The following is a 21,591-nucleotide window of genomic DNA, read 5'->3' as shown; positions in this document are numbered from 1 at the left end:
AATACAAAATTCCATATCTCAAGTGGCAGTTTATGGTCGCATACTATAAACTCAGTAAAATCTCTTTACTACAAAAATCAGCCATGAATCTCAGAGCATAGCAGTTTTTTCTCAATTTAATACAGAGGGTCTCAATATGAGGAGTCCATGTGAGTTTGTAGTCCAAGGTGACGCCTAACATTTTTGTAGAAGTACAAGATTCAATTGGCAGATCCCCATTCTCATGGATAACAAAATGGTCGGGCCACTTACTAATTGTGAACTTCATCATCACAGTTTTAGATGTATTGAGTGTTAAGTGATTTTTTTTTGACCATATGTTTACTTGTTTATGTACATCCTGGGTTCTTTCCTGTAGGGTCGTTACATCAATTTCCTTCACTATGAAATTTGTGTCATCTGCATACGCTACTGTGTGAATAGTTGACAATCCTTGAAAATATTTCATCAGGTCATTTGCATATATCAAAAATAGTATAGGTCCAAGGATTGATCCCTGTGGGACACCCTGCCTAATGGTTGCCAACTGACTGAGAGTGTTTCCAACACTGACACGTTGCCCTCTATTTTCCAGGTAGGATTTCATTAAATCTAGGGCAACTCCTCTTACACCATATCTTTCCAATTTCCCTTATAGCAGGTCATGATTAACGCAATCGAAAGCTCTGGAGAAGTCTATGAACAATCCGCAAATATGGAATTTACCATCAAGTGCATTAACCACATGCTCATTGAACTCATAAAGTGCTGTTTCTGTACTTTTTTTCTTTGTGAAACCGTGTTGGTTTTCTGAAAAAAGGTTATTTGTTGTGAAGAAAGACATTAATTGATTTTTCAAATTTAGTTCAAAAATTTTGGAAATACTTGTGAGTAAGCTAATTCCCCTGTAGTTTTCATAGAGGTTTCTATCCCCTTTTTTATAAATTGGTGTTACTTTTGATAGTTTTAGACTATCCGGAAAAATTCCATTTTCAGTAGACAAGTTTATGATATACGTCGTTGGGCTGCAAAGTTCATAAGAACATTTTTTCAATAAATTGTTTGATATCTCATCATAACCACTTTGAATGCTTTGAGCTCTTTATCAATTTTATAATTTCGGGTTCCGTTAGTGGTTGCAAAAACATTGATTTTTCGCATATTGAGATATTGCTATTCATGTAATCGAAGTCTACATTTCGCGGCTGTATGAAATTTGAGAACTCATTATTGAAGTTGTTGGCCATGTCTATGTTTGATACTTCAATACCATCTTGTTGAATTTTTATTTCATTTACCACGTATTCTTTTTTTTGAATAGTATGTACCATATGCCACATTGATTTGACTTTGTTGCTGGAAATAGACATTTAGTCATTTACGTCATTTCCAAAAAACATCAATAATACGTTCTGTTCCCTGATTAGAATTGATGGTAAAAGTATTGAACAGGTCACATCAACGAAGTTTCTAGGTATTACCTTGGACCATAAACTGAGCTGGGAAAACCATATTAACAGCTTATGTAATAAAATGAGTAAAAACTGCTTTGTACTAAGGCAATTGAAGAATACAGTGTCAATGGACGTGCTGTTATTGGTTTACTATGGTTTGATACAATCAAATATATCCTATGGGTTGATATTTTAGAGGCTCAACTCAAATAGAAAAAGTATTTCTACAGCAAAAGAAAATTATTAGATGCATAAAAGGGGTACATCAAAGAATATCATGTAAAGAAATATTTACTGAATTATCTATTCTAACTGTGCCATCATTGTACATATTTCAAACTATTTTAAACATCAAAAAATTATTGGAAGTACTACCTACAAATAGTGCTCACCATAACTATAATACACGAAGTGCAGGGAATTTGCAGCAGCCGTTTTCGAGACTTGCCATTGGTCAATGCTCTCACATATACAAAGGCATCGTATTTTATAATTATTTCAAGAACAAATATGGCAGTGAAAAAAATTTCAATGATTTTAAAACTTTTAAATCTCTTTTAAGTAAGTTCTTGCTGAGAAAAGCATTCTATTCTGTGAAGGAATTTTTAAATGACTGAATATGACCTTCTTTAACCTTTTTTAACAAATTTTAGCGTTGAAAGTATGTTGTGTATGTAGAATAGTCTTATAAATAGGTATATATTCTGATTTTAGTCGACTAGTCTAATGAAGTAGTAACATTTGTGTACCAAATTATTTTGTAACATATTATGTTCTGCCTTTACAAATGATTAAATTCTATTCTATTCTTTTCTATTCTATTCTAATACCCATTATTTGCATGAATAGACTTTGAATCAGAAAGTTCTAGTTCAGCTTCTATTCAATATGAGTTTATTAACTTTAAGCCACCCTTTGCATTCTTCATGTTTTCAAGAGTTGGTATATGGTCCTCACTTCGGTGAAAGCTCACCGGAATAACAATGGGATTTTAAAAAGTATTGATTAGAATATTGATATGGAAAATGAACAAGAGAGGGCCAAGGACTGATCTCTGGGACTTGCCTCTTATTATTTCTTGAGTGGAACTCATTAGCCCGTCAATACACACCATTTGTCTCCTGTTAGCCAGGCAGGACTGTATCAGTTGAAGATTCACACCGTATATGCTATGAAATTCGAACTTTTCTAAGAAAAATCATGGAAAATAGTCGAAAGCAGATCCTAGTTGAGTAAAATTTCTAGAAATGTTTTATTTCTCTCGAAAGAGGAATCAGTTGGTGGTTTTATGGTATTTGTGGTGAAATATTTCTTTCTGAAACCAAACTTCTGATCATTTATAACATGATGTTTATTTAGGTAGCTTGCCAACTGTTTATAGATAACAGTTTCAATAATTTCATAAAAATCGGGTACCTACATCCTGATTGATAACTTTAAAGACACGTTTTGCCATACAGTAATTTCCCACTTCAACTGAGGAAGCTAATGTGTAGCGGAACGCTTCTTTAAGTTAATAGTGTAAACATTATTTTATCATCAAGAATGGTGTTATTGATTTTCATCAAGTAATGGGTCAGTGTATTAGCAATTCAAATCAAGCATAAAGTGTGCGTGTGTGTTGAAATGTATTTCTCCTTCAAGAATTCTGAATTTCTGCGAGCTAACATTTAATGAGATTTCACATTTCAACGTGCGATTCTCAGCAGTATAACAAAACTAGTGCGAAATGTTATGAGCATATAACAAATTTATGCAAATAAATAGCATCTGACTGGTATGCAGTTCGAATTGTTTCTAACGAACTCAATCAATCCTCAGCCAGAACTGTGTATTTTTCCTTCATAGAGTTGCACTTGAGATATGGAATTACCTTTTGAGGCTTTTGTAGTCAGCAACCAACAAATTCAGTATTCGTTCTACAAAAAACGGCAAAATCACAAGACCACGGCAAACCACTTTTCATCAGTCAGAAAATTCTTACTGTATCTACCTTGTTTATTCCTTTTAGAAACCGTTTGCCTAATTCACAAAAAATATTCCAACTCAGCAGCAAATAATTACAGACGTTATCACACGAGAGGAAGTCAGAATTTATCTTGCCAATCCCAAAACCAGCAATTTCAAAATTTTCTTTGATATATGAGAGCAAGAAAATATACAACCAACTTCCAATGTGCTATGGGGCAATAGCAAATATAAAAAAATTCAGAAAATTAGTTAAAGGAATAATTCTGCAAGAAACATATTATGACTTAAAGGAATATTACGATGATGTATTTCAACTCTTAGTATTTCAGATGCTTACATATCTGTAATGATTCATTCATTTATTATCTGTAATGGTTTATATAATGTTTGATTTGTGTGTATTCGTATATGTACATTTTTCAACCCTATAATGATTGTTCACTGTATAGCATAATTTTAATTTTTTTTTTTAACTTTAGCATTGTTGACTTCATAAAGTTTCACTAGCTTTGTCAATAAAGATTTCTTGGACAATAAAGCATGATTGATTGATTGACTTGTGTCTGACTCTCAATACAGTTCATGTAATCAATACTGGAAATTTTTTAAATGCATTATTACTGGCTATTTTTCTTAATTGTTCTATTGTGCTAAGTAAATACAAACTGTTTCTGTTATCTTTTTCTGTTCTATTTTGTTACATATACATATATTCAGTATCTACTTGAAATTATATATTATTTTGTAGTTTATAGTTTTATATAAATAAGTAGTGATAGCTAATATGTGAAATTTTGTTTGTTTGTTTTTTTATTCAATTATTTTAACCAAGCTTTGTCAGTAAGATATGAATCTTCAGACAATAAAGCATATTTTGATTTTGACTATAATCTGTTCCTGTGTTATCAAAATGATGGAAAAAAATAACTCAGAAACTTCTGCCCCACATAATGATTCCCCCTCAAGTATGAATATATTGAAAAGTGTACAAAAATATTCACACGCCGACTCATACATATATTTTTGGGGCTTTTGCTTTTTGAATTACTGTCATTTCTATTAATTTCTGAAATATTATGCATACGCGATTGTCTAGTATGGAAGGTTGATTTTCGTCCATGAAAAATATCGGCATGTGGCACAAGCATCGGGAAGAAGCTTCTTGCTCGATAGGAAGTTGAGGAAACTTCATAGATAATCAACAACGTCGCAACCGAGTCATCATTAGCGCGTTGAAGTTTTACCCTACAAGTTTTCAGTTTATTCGTTCAACTTCAAGTACGTCTTTTTTTCAGATATCAAATCAAATCAAATCAAATCAAAATATACTTTATTGCCTGAAGAACATAATTCTCATTGACAAAGTCGTTTACAAAATAAAAGAACAAAATAACACAACAATCACCTTTAGATATATATCGATATGATAAATAGTGAGGTAGAAAAAGTGATAATAATTATAATTGGACTACGATAGACGCACATCTGAGTCAAAGGAAATTTGATACATTATCCTCGTACTGGTCAACAAAATATGAAATATAAGTACATGAAAATAATAAAAATGATCACAATTTTATATACATATATACACATATATACACATACATACATATACACATATACATACATACACATACACACACATATACATATATAACTCTAAAACACTTAACAACAACATGTGCAATTGTACAATGCATGTACATAAAATATTAAAATTGTCACAATAAAAATTTGCTTTGTACGAATATTAACAACAAAGAGGTGTAAATATAAAATGAAGTTCATATAAATATAAATAAAATATAAGTATCACTGAAACACATTAAATAATAATGTATAACGAAGTCGAATTTCACGCATTAAAAGTTCATACAGTAGAATTCATCTAATGAGTAGAAAGCATTCGTCAATAGAAGTTTTTTTACGGTACTTTTGAATTGTTTTTTGCTATCTAAAATTTTTATCTCATTTGGTAGGTGATTGAATAATTTTTTACCATTATAAAATATGGAATTTTTTATTTGTGTCGATGTTGGAATTGGTAAGGTTATATTTAGTGCTTGTCTTGTGTTGTATTGAGACAATTCATGAGGTTTGTTTTTAAATTTGCTGTGCATGAGACATACTGATTCTAAGATAAAAATACAAGGTAATGTTAAGATTTTATGTTTTATAAAGAGTGGCTTGCAAGAATCCCGGAATTTAGCTTTGCACATATACCTTACTGCTCGTTTTTGCAAAACAAAAATCATATTGAAGACATGTCGACTACATGATCCCCAAAAACAGATTCCATATCTCAAATGTGAATCGATTAAAGCATAATACACACTTTTTGCCATATCTACACCAAGTTCCCATGAAATGGTTCTTACAGCGAAACATCCTGATGCCAATTTTCTTCTGAGTTTTTCAATGTGACTTTCGAATTTCAATTTATCATCTATATATAAACCCAGGAATTTTGTTTCCGACATATAACTTATCACCTGATTTCCTATATGAAGTTCTTGAAGATTACATTTGAAAGTTAGGATGTTAGTTTTTGATATATTGAAAGACAACCTATTAGCATCACACCAATCTTTAACTTTTCTAATATCATTCTCAATCATTTGATGCAATTGTGTGCCATTTTTATCATGCCAAAGTATTGTGGTGTCATCTGCAAATTGAGTGAACTCTCCGGAAATATCAATTGAGGCTAGATCATTTATATAGACTAAGAAAAGGGTGGGTCCCAGAACTGATCCTTGAGGTACCCCCCATTTAATTTCTAATTTGTGTGATGAGTTGCCTTGAAGAAATACGCTTTGACTCCGTCCGGATAAATAAGACTCAAACCACTGGATTGCTACATCTCTAAACCCATATTTCTCTAATTTTTGCAACAGAATTTTGTGATTAACACAGTCGAAAGCCTTTGTCAGATCACAGAAAACTGCTGCTGCAACTTCCCTATCATTCAGATTCAGGTAAACGTTTTGAAGAAGGTTGAAATTTGTTACTTAATTCATGACAGTGTGACTCATTCAACAACTATATTAAAATAAATGTTCAAAACCCGTTATAGTTACAGTTTCCCTCAAAATTGTTCACCAAACGGATTGGTGAGGTCAAGCCGGCAAATTTTTTCCTTTGATGATACCACGTAAAAAGTTATTGATCTGTTCGATCAACTTCATTTTTGAAAAATTGACTTCCGAAGAATATTTATTATTTCGGTTTCTTTTTCAGTTGTTGACTGCCAAGTAACCCAATGGGGTCCATGGACAGCATGCGACGCAGACTGCGGACCTGGTACAATGTCGAGGAAGCGATCGGTTAGTACCCAACCCCATAATGGTGGTCGCCATTGCCCAAGCCTTGAACAGAGAAGAGGTTGCCAAGTTTCGAACTGCCATCTCCATCCAGATCCCGCTATCAAAGGTAAAAACTCTGACAGGATTTTTGTTGAAAATTTTCTGATTTTTCTCTACGTTTCTCACTATATTTTTTGTCTACAGCTCTCCAACCAATTACAGGTCGGTAAAAATATGTTTTTCAAAACATGTGCTAAAAGTGTACAGATTTTTCACCACACTATCACATATTCACTTACCACTTCATTTCGTGCCTTATTCTAACAAAATATAATATTTGTTGCCTAACTGTCACCTGTCATAGATTGAACGCAGTCCTGTTCACAATATACACATGTTTCTATTTGGGTAATTCAGTATATTCAGAGTGCACTTCTCATAAGTATGTCTAATTTATACACTTAAATTCAAACAATTCAATTGATAATACCTATTTATGAGTGATAGACGTAAGGTTTTATTATGTGAGTGAAAAAGTTGGGAAACGAGCGTAACGAGTTGAGCAATTTCACGAAAAAAATTAAATTTACTTTTAACACAAATATCATGCAAAGTTTTTTGTACAACTGTCGTGTTTTCATAATAAAATTAATATTTCTATAAAAACACATTCTGTCAGTTAACTATTTTCATGTTATCGTATTTGCTGTGAAGTAGCTGAGTCAGGTGATGCCGAATCACTTAGTTACCAACAAACAGTATTATTTACAGCTCACGCGTTTTATTTAAAGGCACATATAAAGTTCTTTTTGGTGTTCAATGTTTATAATAATAATAATAATAAGCATGAGATGGAAGCATCCTACACCATCTGGATGCCGGAGAGACGTATACTTACCTTGAGGTGGAACAACGCCACTCACAAGAGGTAACTGCAGTGAAAAACTCTCTCCGCGGTATCAGCACAAATTTCGACAGATCTGGTCATCGGAACTGTCGGGGAAGAACAAAGTTGCTGCAACAATATGCTTGCCGTTCCAATCTTACTCTACTCGTTTGGAGTAGTGAAGTGGACTCGGGAAGAGCTGTATCAACTCGACGTAAAGCTCTGAAAAATGATGCATCTCTATAGGAGTTTGCATCCCAAATCGTCCGTTCCACGGTTGTACTGCCCCCGACAACAGGAAGGCCGTGGACTTTTGAGTTTGAAGTGTCTACATAACAGAATGGTGCTGGATACAGTCTTTAATCGTCAGGAGTTCGGATTCCCTTCTCTACATAGTCCGTGACCATGAGAGAGCAGAAATTGGAGCATTCCTCTTTAGGGCAGCTGCCCGAGTAGCTGATGATCTCGGTATAGTTTTCATCATGATTTGCCAGGATGGTGTCTTCAACACCTTAGTCTACCGCAGTCGCGTGATGGGTATAGAGGTTCCTGACACAAGGTGCAGGGCCTGCCGCGATGCGCCCAAGACCATAATGCACTTGCTATCAGCATGTCCAGCATATGCGGTCTCGGCCTATATCCATCGACATAACGCAGCCCTAAGAGTGCTATAATACCATCTACGGCACTCGTACGGTATTGACGAGACACCGGTGTTGCCCTACGCTCCGGGGGATATTGAATCCGTTGTGGGGAACGAGAAGTACCGAATTCATTCGAACAATTCGTTCCCCACCCTCAGGCTCATACAAGCTAATAAGCCTGATGTGGTCCTTCTCGACCACCAGAGCAAAATGATATTTGTCGTGGAGTTTTCAGCTCCTGGCGAGACGAACATTGGAGTCCTTGGTGGAATGATGTCCTCTCTACTCTCGAATCTTAAAATCATAGCGGCTCGCCGCACTAAGCAGAAATCTTAACCGCACAGATGCAGAAGGCTGTCATTCTTGGCTCACTGCGCTTGCTCAGGGCACATGAATTTCGGACCCAATGATCACTTACCCCACGGTGTGGGGAGTGTTCATTGGTTGATAATGCTGGCGCGCCCTCCCGAATGCATCGGGGCTTCGGGGGATAGGGCCTGACCAGCGCATAGTACGGTAAAAAAAATAATAATAATCGTCTTTATTACTACAATCACACATAAAAAAATAACAAAATTAAGTTCTAACTACATATATGAAGTTATAGTAAAAAGGCGAAGTTCAATTTTTGCAGCTATGCAAACAACTGCTAAATTGTTCTTCCAGTTAACCTAAAAAAGTATCTGCATGGGTATTGAAGTAGCATATCATTAACATAAGTATATGAATACATGAATAAAGGTCAGTGGCCGGCAATGATTTAAAACTAGGCAAACTATTATTGGTCAGGAATCGCTCAAAGAGGAAAAAAATAAAAGAAGATAGAAAAGTGGAATGATGAACCGTTCATCATGTTATTGATTTTGAAAAAATATTATTTCAATTTGATTTTAAACTGAGGGTGGCAGTTTTTTTAAAAGTTCAAGAATAGCATTGAATACTTTAGCTGTCTGGTTACTGAAGCAGCGTTTGAATATCATGAACATCGGTTCGAAACGTCACTTTCCTATGCAGGTAAGAAGGGATTTCATATAAAAGAATCTTGTGATAGAGGCAGACATCATGTAGTTTTCTCCATATGTAGCCATCCTACTTCCTTGAGCTTGTGAGAAATTTTGTTTCTTCTTTTTTCGATATTTAAGTCTCAAACAAGAATTCTGAACTTTTTTGTTTATAGTGACTTGTCAGGTTCGGCCCATAAAGCATGCGGCCCATGCAAAATTCAATTGTGCTAGTACACACAATTGTGCACACAAAATTTTTTTCAATTCAATTTATAGGCAGTGCCTATTACCATATATTAGTTTGAGGGAGGCATAGGCTCGTTGAATGCGTTTGTTGGTGTGTTTTTCAAACCTCATATGAGAATCTAATATAACGCCAAGGTTTCTGGCTTCATCAACAACATGAAGTGTATCTGCATTTATGTGAATTTCAACTGAATTGATGATTTTACTCCTATTGATCTTTGACCCGAAAATGATAACTTTATACTTTTCTGTGTTAATAAATAGCGAGTGTGAAGTTGCTGTTGAATAAAGTGTCTAATATTAGAGTCTATGATTCCACAGACTTCTTCTGGATAAAAACTATGATAAAATTGAGTGTCGTCAGCGTAAAGATGTACATTACAGGTTTCAAGATTCCTTAGAAAGGTTGACGAGTAAATAGTAAAGAGCAATGGACCCAAAACTGATCCTTGTGGTACTCCTGCCTTCAGTTCCAGATCATTCGACACTTGAGAATCCAACCAAACGTGCTGCTCTCTACCTTCCAGATAATTGCCTATAATTTTGACAGCGTTATCAGATAACCCCATATAATGTAAGATATTCAGTAAGAGTTTATGATTCAAGGTATCGAATGCTCTGCTGAAATCGAGGAGAACCAATATCGTACACTTACCCTGATCCGTTGCTCTCATTATGTCATCACTAATATGTAGGATTGCAGTTGTACAACTATTACCTTTTCTGAATCCAGACTTTATATTTGGCATCAATGAGTTTCTCCCAAGATATTCTCTCAACTGTAATTCCATTGCCTTTTCTAAAACTTTTGATAATGTTGGCAAAATACTAATTCCACGCACGTCTCTAAACTCAGTAATATTACTTCCACACAGAAGGATAAACGTTTTCAGAAAGACGGGTATTTATTATATGGGTGTAAACAAATACGTCATTAACTTCTAGAAACTCAAAATTTGAATTGTTCAATCGGTTTTCCTTATAAAAGTTTAAAAGTGAAACACGGATTGCGGTTTTGTAAAGTGTTTAGTGAAAATTCCACAATAAAGCGTTACTTTGATACGTTATGTAGATACAATTGAATTTCAATAATTGATACTCAAACGCCTCTCATGATAACACACTTATTAAGTGACTAGGCTGAACATATTTCACATTGTTCATTGAGTTATGGAAATTTTCACACTAGATAACTCAATTCTAACTCATGATTTGCTGATTAGTTAGTGAAAATCAAAGAGAAGTCACAGTTCAACATACACTACTACTTAACTAATAGTTATAGTCCGAATCATGTTTTGGAATGGAAATCAGCCCTTACAACTCATAACTTCAATGGTCATCCCATGGCCTCATCACTCGGACTCGATAATTAAGAGCACGTTTTTGAAGAATAATTTAAGTCGCTTAAAACTTCAATGATATACGTGAAGGCGAGGATAATCCCCCTACGAAGTTGTCATCTATGTTCTCTGTCTTTTACTACAACTTTCACTGCAAGGCAGCTAGATGAACTTGTAACTCAACACCAAACAGCGTTGTTTCGACCTGTCAGTTATTATCACTGGTGCGAGGCGGAACAACTGAACTGCTCTGCAAAAAACAAACCTGAAAGTAAAGGCGATGACATTTTTCCCTACGAAAAGCCATGGTGGTCAGTTGTAAAGTCAAGCTTCGGAATCGACCGATGAACGATAATCGTCTTCTGTCTTTCACTACAAGACAGCTGAATCAACTTGTAACCAAACAGCGCTCTTTCGACCCGTCAGGTTTTATCAATGGTGCTAGGCTGACGCACTGAATTGTCCAGAACAAGCCTGAAAGTGAAGGCCATGACATCTTCTCTTACGAAAACGACATGAATGGGTTCGACGTAAGACTCAATCCTTGGGTATCAGAGGTAAACAAGGATTTATAAGGCGGTCAGTTGCAGAGCCACACTTTGAGATCGACCGACGAACGAGATTCGTTCTCCGTCTTTTACTGTAGCTTTCACTACGAGCCAGCTAGATAAACATGTAATAGAAGACTCAAATCTCGAATGATATACTGAGAAATAATAATTTGTCTATATTACTACACAATTCACAACTTTTCATCATATTGCTGAATTGTGTTACAAAGTGTGGAGAACTCCCTCGTTTGCAAGTTTTTCTATGAAAAACTCATCTAGTTCATGTCATATTCGCTTATTTTAAGTTTTTTTTCAACCTGAAAGTTTCAATCATGCGTTTGGTTTCTCAATCTGCAAATTGTGTAACACTGCATATTTGACTTTTCCTACCTGCGAAGGTGAGAATAACCCTAATAATTTCAATGACATTAAGGTTTGAGTAAGATGTTTTTTCATAGTCTTTCAAAGTTTCGCAAGAGTTTTGCTAAATTTCAATAGTTAGTTAGATTTATGTTCGATATTATTAGTCTAATCAACAAGTTCAAAAACATGAAAAATAGAGATAAAGGTCCTAAAAATATGAGCGATAGCTCATTCGATTCGAAATCCCCTCTAGAAAAATGTTTTTGAAGGATTTTGGTGCAGGTAAAAAATTGCAATTGCTATTAACAAAATAAGATTGATAAAATGGTATTTAGTTTTTCGTTAATAACTCAAAAAATATTATATTCAGGCAGTTTTGAAAAAAGCTCGTTAAAGAGGAGGAAATTTCCGATAAAAAAGTCCCGACATAGGAAATTCTATCTCCATTATTTATGATTTTAATTTGACTTTGAAAATAGGGTTCCACGCGGCTATTACGGCATGCGCGCGCTGCCGCTAAAGAGAGTTCATCAAAAGAAATAACATAAAATATCATTTTAAAAAATAAAAATAAAAAATAACATAAAATGCCATTTTAAAAATTTGAAAAAATTCTAGTATTTTCTTAACACTTGAATAGAAAGTTTTATCACCATTTTTCAAAAAGTTATCCAATTGTTAACTAATAAATTTTTTCCCAATCTCCGTTGGCATAAATAATGGGGTAAAAGGTATAAATAATTGGTCTATAAATTTTAAACTTCGTGGAGCCCTTTTGATATATATACTTCATGCGATCCTGCGATGAAAATTCATAAAAATGTATTAATTTGTTAATGATGATTTTTTATAACTATTGCAAAATGAAATATCTAAAAATTGTTGATAATTTTTTTTTTTTCGATTGATATTCAGCTATGTCTGTTTTTACATTAAACGATGGCAGTTATCAACATAGTATATGAATTTTTTACGTAATTTGTTTATTGAATTGTTTTGAACAAATAGAGAAATTCAAAATTTTTGAAAATTTTTTCTGCTGTTTTGTTGTCTAGAGATAATTATGATTTTTTTTAAATTTTCCTTAATTTCAATTTTTAATTGCTTAAAATTGATTTTTTTATATTTCGATTGTTCAAATAATTAGTTTAGAAATAATTTTGCTTTTGAAAATCATAATTTACACTTTTGAATAGTTTGGCAATAAAAATTTTTTTCATTTATTATTTAATTGTTTAATAGTTTAACAATTTGTTATGAACGAATATTGACCAACGTTATATTTTTTTCTGAAGCTGAAAAAATTATAAAAACAGCTATACATAAAAAAGTGCCATACAAAAAAGTATTATAATAAATGAAAATAAAAATTATGGCACTTTTTTATATATAGCTGTTTTTATAATGTTTTTCTGCTTCAGAAAAAAAATGTAACGTTGGTCAATATTTCTTTATAAGAAATTGTTAAATTAATGAACAATCAAATATAAATACATTTTTTTTTATCTCATTTTGTTAATAACAATTGCAATTTTTTACCTGCATCAAAACCCTTCAAAAACATTTTCTAGAGGTGATTCCGAATCGAATGAGCTATCGCTCATATTCTTAGGACCTTTATCTCTATTTTTCATGTTTTTGAACTTGTTGATTAGTCTATATGACCACTTATGTCTAAATATACGGGCACCACGAAACATTGTCAACCACCTTCAAACAAAAAAAAATATTGTTTTTTGTATAATTCAGTCACTTCTTTGTATGATTTACACATCTATGTATATATAGAGTTAATTCTTTTAAAATTGCTTGCTTTGTTCCTTTCTTTTGAAGATTCCAAATATTTGTCAAATATGGGATAGTAGAAAAGCAAAAACTGTCTTCCCCAAAAATATACATTTTAATTTTCAATTTTGACGACGTTTGTACGGTTTTACCATTTTTACAAACTTTCATAAAAGTATGTTTCAAATACTAAATTGAACACTATTTTATTTGTATATTGATATACGTGTTAGATAATTATAATTGATAGATTCATGTAACTAAACTGTTCATATCAGAATTTCATGGTCATTGTATTGAGATTGTTAGAAACCAATTATAGTTTAATTAATTCCTTCACTATTTTCAACCGCTGTTTATAAGCTTCATTGTAATTGTATACGAAATGATATCGGTATAAAAAATGTTATATCGATTGTTTCAGAAAAAACTGTACATATTTTTGTCATTATTATAATCACATTATCAAGAATGCCAGACCTCCTCAGCTTTTTTTGTTATTTCCTTCTCTCCAGAAGGTCTTTTTGTGTCTATGGTAATATCCAGATAGATGGGATATGATATCAAGTGGGAGAGATACGTCAGTTTTCTAATCCAGAATTATGTTTGACAACAGAACTTCAAAACAACTTCCGTTATTAAGCGAAAGTTTTCCAATTAAACATCTGATTCGGAGAGGACTTGTTTATGGAAATATTGCATATTTCATCACAATAATACCCTTCGAAAATTAAATTGCATTTAATCATTTCGGAAAGTGGTAATTCAAGCATGGCGGAAAGCAACAAATCTGTTTTTATCTGCGGCTGCTATTTCATTCCATATCCTGAATGTCTTTGCAGGAAACCACCAGAAAGTCCTGTTATCGAACCGTAAACAGTGGCGTACTTGAACAAAACAGTTTTCGAAAATTATTTCCAAAATAGCTACAAGTGAAGATTTGTACACTTTACGGAATATTATCATTTTAAGTTTTGAGTTATCAGTAGTAGTCAAATTCAATATATCGATTTTTGTTCGCATACAGTGTAAAAGCTGAAAGGAATAAATTAACAAAATCCCGAAACATGTCAAGTTCAAATTATAATTTGAAATACTTCAATGGAAAAATGCTACCCCTACCTTCAACCCCCGTCGAATGACCCAATTTTTCAAATGGGGAGTATAGGCTTGTGATAAATCGTTTGAAAGATCTCCTCATTCTCTTTTAAAAAATGTTATCGCTTTCGAATTTATTGCAACAATTATGATGAAATAAATTATAATCATGTGGTTACCGAAATTCGATAAAATACACTAAAAACGTATTGCACTATACTCAAAACTTATTTCATGTTGAGGTATTGATAATAAGAAAGTAAGCAAAAACCATAGAAATGTTCATTTTGAAGGTATCCTGTGAAAAAACGGATATAATTCGGTTTAAAACGCCTTGTCAACTTGTTTTGTATATTACAATATTAGTTGTCAGTATTTCAATTTAAGTTTAAAGTTCGTTAACTTTAAGTCTGACAAATGGTTAGATTACCGAAAATGCATAAAATAATTGTTATACATCAGGAATTAGCTCGCCTATTTCATGTGAAATTTCCTAATTTACCGCCCAAATCTCAAGGAACAATAAGCAAAATAGAGAAGTAGTTTGGCGAGCTTGGTCTTGTGTGGCAGATAAAAAAAGCAGCTGCCAATGCTTAACTCAAATTAGATGTGATACTTGAGTTTGAGGAAAACCCATATACATCGAGTAGACAGGCATCCATTACATTCAATGTTAGCCATACATCGATAGTAAACATTAAAAGAAAATAAAATGCATCCCTATAAAATGATACCTACTCAAGAGCTCATGGAAGACGATTCTGATAAAAGAACTCATTCTTGTGAGCAATTGATGGACATCCAATCAGAAGAAGTTATGTTTTCTGATGAGTGTAATTTGTCTCTTAACGGTCATGCTAATCGGCAAAATTGCCGCTACTGGTCAACGGAAAATCCTCACTGGATGAGAGAAGAACACAAGCAATACCCTCAAAAGGTTAATGTTTGGGCAGGGATTGTAGGAAACCATATCATTGGTCCCTTCTTCATTGAGGGCAACTTGCATGGCGATAATTATTTGGCACTACTTCAAAATGATGTAATTTCTTCAAGTTTAGCAAATTTATATCCTGATCCAGGAAACCCTCAAGTTCCAGTGAATACAATATGGCTCAAAAGAACGAATAACGCTTGCGATTAGGTCGGTCACGGTCATTAGTTCGGACTTACATTGTCGAATATGATATAAATTGATTTGAAATCCGTGAAAGAATCTGTAAAAAATTAAAAAGTATAGTTGAAAAATAACAATTTTATTAAGGAAAAAGCAAAAAAAACTGAAACTACAATGAAGTAACATACAGGCAACAACCAAAAAAAAATAACTATTACCACGCGCTGAAAATAAAAAAAAATAACAAGAAATGAAAATTAAAAAATTCCAAACCAAGTTACTTCCCTACGTTTCGATTGTTAGTATCCACAATCGTCATCGGGTGATAACTGGACTTATTCCTCTGAAATCTGACTATTTATAGGTCATTCGAGTGCTTTCACCTATCCCCTTTTCCTTCTCTCCGCTTCATTGGTTTTAGCGGGAGCTGACCGTTTGGCGGATATTGTTCGTGTTCCTATTGATTAGAGGTTTCCATATGTTACATATCTCTACGCGTTTAGCCAAGCTAGATAATCTGAAAACCGTCAAGTAGATCAGGTGGATTTGATCATTCAGTAGGTTACATCCGCAATGCTTATACATTTTGAAAGATTCCAAATAATTTGAATTGAAGGGGTTATATTTTTTAGGAGTGATTATTTTTTTGGAAAAGAAAGTTTTTGGCTTTCCACTACTCCATCTTGATACAAAAATAAAGAAGGATGAGGGAGTCTTCCAAAGAAAGGAAGGAAGTAACTCTATACATGGATGTGTAGATCATGCAAAGAAGTAACTTTCAGACACAAACTGAAAGAAAGTCCTCCTGAAACAGTTACTTTCATATAAACATTGAATTATACGAAAGAAAAAATTCTTTTGAAACAAATACTTCTATATGAACACTGAATTATACAGAAGATACTTTTCTCTACTCAGTTTGTATTTCAAACATTCATTGTGGGAAAAAATTAGATATCATTCACATGAGTTCTACTTTAAATGAATGGTAACAAATTGCACTTACATAGAACACTGCCATCCTCACTGGTATACACCGATGTTTCGCCTTAAGACACTTGCCCTGAAGCTCTTCAGTACCAAATTGGATAACATTATAGAAAATACACACACTTCATTCATGAATTACGATTTTTACGATGTCACGGAATAAGCTTGATCTGCTTATGTCATCGATGACATCGTAATGACATTCATTCACATATTTGATTCAATCCCAGCCAAGAGGAATCTTAAAAAATCGTAATTCATGAATGAAGTGTATGTATTTTCTATAATGTTATCCAATTTGGTACTGAAGAGCCTTAGGGCAAGTGTCTTAAGGCGAAACATCGGTGTATTCACCAGTGAGGATGGCAGTGTTGTATGTAAGTGCAATTCGTTACCATTCATTTAAAGTAGAACTCATGTGAATGATATCTGATTTTTATTCCACAACGAATGTTTGAAATACAAACTGAGTAAAGAAAAGTATCTTCTGTATAATTCAATGTTCATATAGAAGTACTTGTTTCGAAAGAATTTTTTCTTTAGTATAATTCGATGTTTATATGAAAGTAGCTGTTTCAGGAGGACTTTCTTCCAGTTTGTGTCTAAAAGTTACTTCTTTGCATGATCTACACATCCATCTATAGAGTTACTTCTTTCCTTTCTTTGGAAGACTCCCTCATCCTTCTTTTCTTTTGTATCAAGATGGAGTAGTAGAAAGCCAAAAACTTTCTTTCTCAAAAAATCCAAATGATTGAGTTTTCAACCCTTGCCTGCATAGTGCAAAATTTCCGTATCGTTCTGATTCTGAAACTTGTGGTTGCATTCCAAGTAATGGTTTGAAAACGTCGAATCATTTTAATCTAGTCTGAAGGATCTTTTACGTTCAGCAAACCGTTTTGAGAAGTTTCGGCTACATTGTCCTACATAAACATTATTAAACTTTGGCCACTTAAGCTTATGAACTCCAGATTTCTCCAACTTGTCCACCTCATCTTTGACATTGGAAAGAAAATCAGATAACCTGGCATGTGGCCTGAATGTCACTTCTACATTTAGTAGAAGATCCGAACCTAAATCAACCTTCACCGAGCTGATAATAGAATGAAATATATTTTATAATGAATTTAGTATATTAGAAAATATGTTAAAAATGGGTTCGCTAAAAAAAAATCTGGACAGACTATTTTTAATTATTTTTTGAAAAATGATGTTTAATTAAATTTTGCAACATCAAGATAATAAGAAAATTTTTGTCCGTACTTGTAGTATAAAACGTATAGAATGTGCAGCCGTTGGGTTGTCTATTATTTACCTGGGCGAACTACTGGTTTGTCCAGTGAATGACAAGAGTCAGAGAGTTTAAGAGTTTCTCCTGAAATTGTAGAATATTTCGGACTTCCATTGTCTAATATGATATAAAATAATTTTGAATCCCTGAAAATAACAATTACATCAACCAAAAAAAACCCATAGATGAAATTACAATAAAATAAAATACAAGCCACAACTGAAAATTGAACAATCAAAACAAAATAACAATTAAAATATTTCAAGCCAAGTTACTTCACGACGTTGAAATTGTTAGAATCTACAATCGTCTTCGGGCGGGTGATGACTGGACTTATTCCTCCGATAGATGACTATTTATATGTCATTTGAGTGCTTTCACCCATCCCTTCTTCCATCTCTCCGCTTCATCGGTTTAGCGGGAGCTTACTGTTTGGCGAGAGTTGGCCGCTTATGTGTTTCTATACGTTGCGTATCTCCATGTTAGCTTGGCTGAATGTGTTGTTGGACAACATATATGAATTTGTTCCTGAACTAGTGTTTCTCCTTGTTAATTATCCCAGCTTGGGACCACTTGATGTTATGTTGATGAGTCAAAACATGCTCTGCCATTCCCGATTTGCTGGATTTCCCACGCTATGTATGTTTCTTGTACTCAGCAATGCAGATTTTCAATGGCCTCTTAGCTTCACCGTTATAGGATTTTCCGCATTAACAGGGTATCTGGTAAATACAATTCTTGGAATCGCAGTCCGCGTTCAGTGACCAGGTTTTCGTGAGGCTGCTACGGGTAGTGTTTCCGGATCTGAAGCAGGTTCTGATGTTGTGCTTGGATCCAATTCTTCTTATCCATTTCGACAATCCTCTAATGTAGAGAAATGCAAGTACTGGTTGTGACGGCTTCTCTTTCTTGCAAGGATTTTGCTGTCTCCTATCCAAAGTAGGTTACACCATTACTTTGGAGTAACCATTCCATAGAAGATCATTTTTGATGATGCCTAGTTCCTTATCGAGACCTTTCTTCGTATTACAAAGCCCTAAAGCACGGTCTACTAGAGTCTTCATGATTCCTCTTTTAGTCGATTGATGGTGGTTGGATTTGTGGTTGGATTCGTGGTTCAGATACTGTCCCGTGTGAGTGGGTTTCGGTATACAGATGTTTCCCACTTCACTGATACGTCAAAGAATGGTAATTCGTTCTAGACTTCCTTCTCCATGGTGAAAGTGATGGAAAGTCTCGCTCTGTTGATGTGCTTCAGGAAGGTGCTTCAGGAAGGTGTCTAGTTCTGTATTCCCATGGTTCAATATTATGAAGGTGTTGTCAACGTATCTCAACCAGATATGGGACTTCTTGTCAGCTTCTTTCATGGCCGAGTTTCAAACCACTCCATATATATGTTGGCTTTAATTGGTGAATGTGACGATCCCATTGCGTAAATAATTTGAGTAGCTGAACCTCTGGACCTAATTATTGGTCTGGTCTTGTGGATTTTGGGTAGTTCATACAAGTGAGAGGGATCACTGTGGTGCGGTGTTAGCGATGATCTTTTCTTTTTCGGAAAATAGATTTGACGTTTTTTCAACGTCAGGCACAACTTCCTTTCAATTGTCTCTTCTAAAGAATGTTTCCCTCACCTGCAGGTAGGATCTTGATAGTGTTATCTCTATATTTTCTGATTTTGCATCTGAATTCTTCACAATCGATCTGATCAATAAGGGAACAGATGGGCACAGATAATGGCACAATGGCGAAGTTTAGACCTTTCCTTAACAAATATTCCTCTATGAGCGGGCGGGAATTCATGTTGATGACCTTGGCGGCTTCGTAGTTATCATGTTTTAGGTCTGCATTTGCGCATTGTTTCCTCACCAACTTTCTCCACTTCCTATTGTGGGTATTCTCCATGTCTTGGCGGATCTTCAAGCACGTGCTTTCAATCTTGGCAAAGATTGGTCCATAATCCTTGATCCTTGCAAGGTCTCTCTTCTATCAATTCTGTTCTTCTATTAATTTTTTCAGGGATTTCCAATCATTTTATTTCATATTAGCCAATGGAAGTCCGAACTGAAAATTTACCATTTAACATTGTCAGCCACCTTCAAACATCCTTGAAGAATAACTGGGAATCTGCAAAGAGTAGGAACCCTGAAAGTATATATGGAAAATTAAAAACGAGTTCTAATTTCATTATGAACATTCTGACTCGTTACTAGATTAAAATTAATAACACTGTCCATGATATTTATTATAGAATTTTTAAAATGAATTTCATTTAAAACGCGTTTCGCCACACGATATCTTCATCAGTTACTGTAACGTCAAACTATATACCACTAGGTAATAACAATATTCATTAGATAAATGTTTAAATCTGGTAAACCAGGTAGATTTTGAATAAATTAGGTACAGTACAATATTACTTTTGAGAACCAGGTACAATATTGGCATTTCATGTTAAAACTTAATTAGAAAAATGAATAATTCGGACAGAACAGGTCGATATAGAAAGCGCAAATTAATACCATATCATTTTACGGAAAACAGTTCATATGTAAATAAATTAATAAATGACATTTTATGAGAACAAGTTCAATAATGGTGAATTAATAATTTTCTGCTGGTCGTTCAGTAGAAAATTTGAATATTTGCATTTATTAATTTCAAGCGATTCTAGCAGGTTCAATTTTGGTTTTTTATTTTCTGTATGTAGTATGTCGTAGTACATGTGGAAATCGCGGTGAAATTATACATCAGTTTCCACAAACATTTTTTATTTTTACACGCGTTTCGCTAAAACCGTAGCTTCCTCGGTACCGAGGATTTTTCTGATCTGATTATGCTCTACATTGGAAAATTTCCCTCAATCCTTTTTCTCAACCCATTCAATCATTGGATTCATCATTCCATAACAATTCAATTATTTTTGTTCATCTACCAAGTACACCCTTTTTTAATTAAATGTTCTACAGCTCTGCACTGGCAAATGCATCTTGAATGCCTTTCGTACCAGTTCATGCCTTCTCCACTCACTTTATTTTGAAATTTCTTTCGGAAAAAATTTGATTGAAACCGTCAGAAAATACTCGTATTGCGATGAAATGAAAATAGTTCGATATGGTTCATCCACAAGCGAAATAATGAAGAGTATGAAATTACTGGAGTACATGAAAATCAAATAATCTCCAGAAGAGATCGTCATCAAATTGTTAGAAATTTTTGTTTTTCGAAAAATTTCATTGAAAAAAATCACTTGATCATGAACTGAGAAGAAATATGGAAGAAAATAGTAAATCTTTCGAATCCAAAAAAAAAAAAATGCAGATTATTTTAATGAAAGGTGGCTCATGAAGAAGGAGGGGATATATCAGAAAAAACTGTAGACTAAAGAAAAACAAAACTTTTTCGAAAAACACTCCGTTGTGCGATTTTCATTGAACAGTTCGGTGAAACAGTGAAAACCTCACTATGATGAAGAATCAAGATTTCCTACTAGAAATTAAAGCCAGTTGAATTTGAAAATTCATTATTTCACCGAAAAATATTATTATTATTGTTCTCTCATTATGA

At 33.8% G+C, this 21,591-nt stretch overlaps 1 protein-coding gene across 2 annotated transcripts in view; it reads left to right on the top strand.

The window, feature by feature from the left end:
* Window positions 1-21,591, top strand: part of vex (somatomedin-B and thrombospondin type-1 domain-containing protein) — a 529,487-nt gene that overhangs the window by 238,287 nt on the left and 269,609 nt on the right. The window contains exons 2-3 of one of the 2 annotated variants that reach the window (XM_074170756.1): window positions 6,648-6,839; window positions 6,917-6,934. In XM_074170756.1, the coding sequence (XP_074026857.1) occupies window positions 6,648-6,839; window positions 6,917-6,934 (210 nt within the window). The remainder of the gene's footprint in view (window positions 1-6,647; window positions 6,840-6,916; window positions 6,935-21,591) is intronic. The other variant, XM_074170757.1, reaches the window with a different exon arrangement.

Source organism: Leptinotarsa decemlineata, unplaced genomic scaffold (assembly GCF_025532065.1).
Source record: "Leptinotarsa decemlineata unplaced genomic scaffold, Ldec_3_MD MMD2_P_RNA_scaffold_9, whole genome shotgun sequence".
In the NCBI taxonomy this organism is placed as follows: Eukaryota; Metazoa; Arthropoda; class Insecta; order Coleoptera; family Chrysomelidae; genus Leptinotarsa; species Leptinotarsa decemlineata.
The sequence above is the reverse complement of the archived record's forward strand: the minus strand, read 5'-3'. Positions and strand labels throughout refer to the sequence as shown.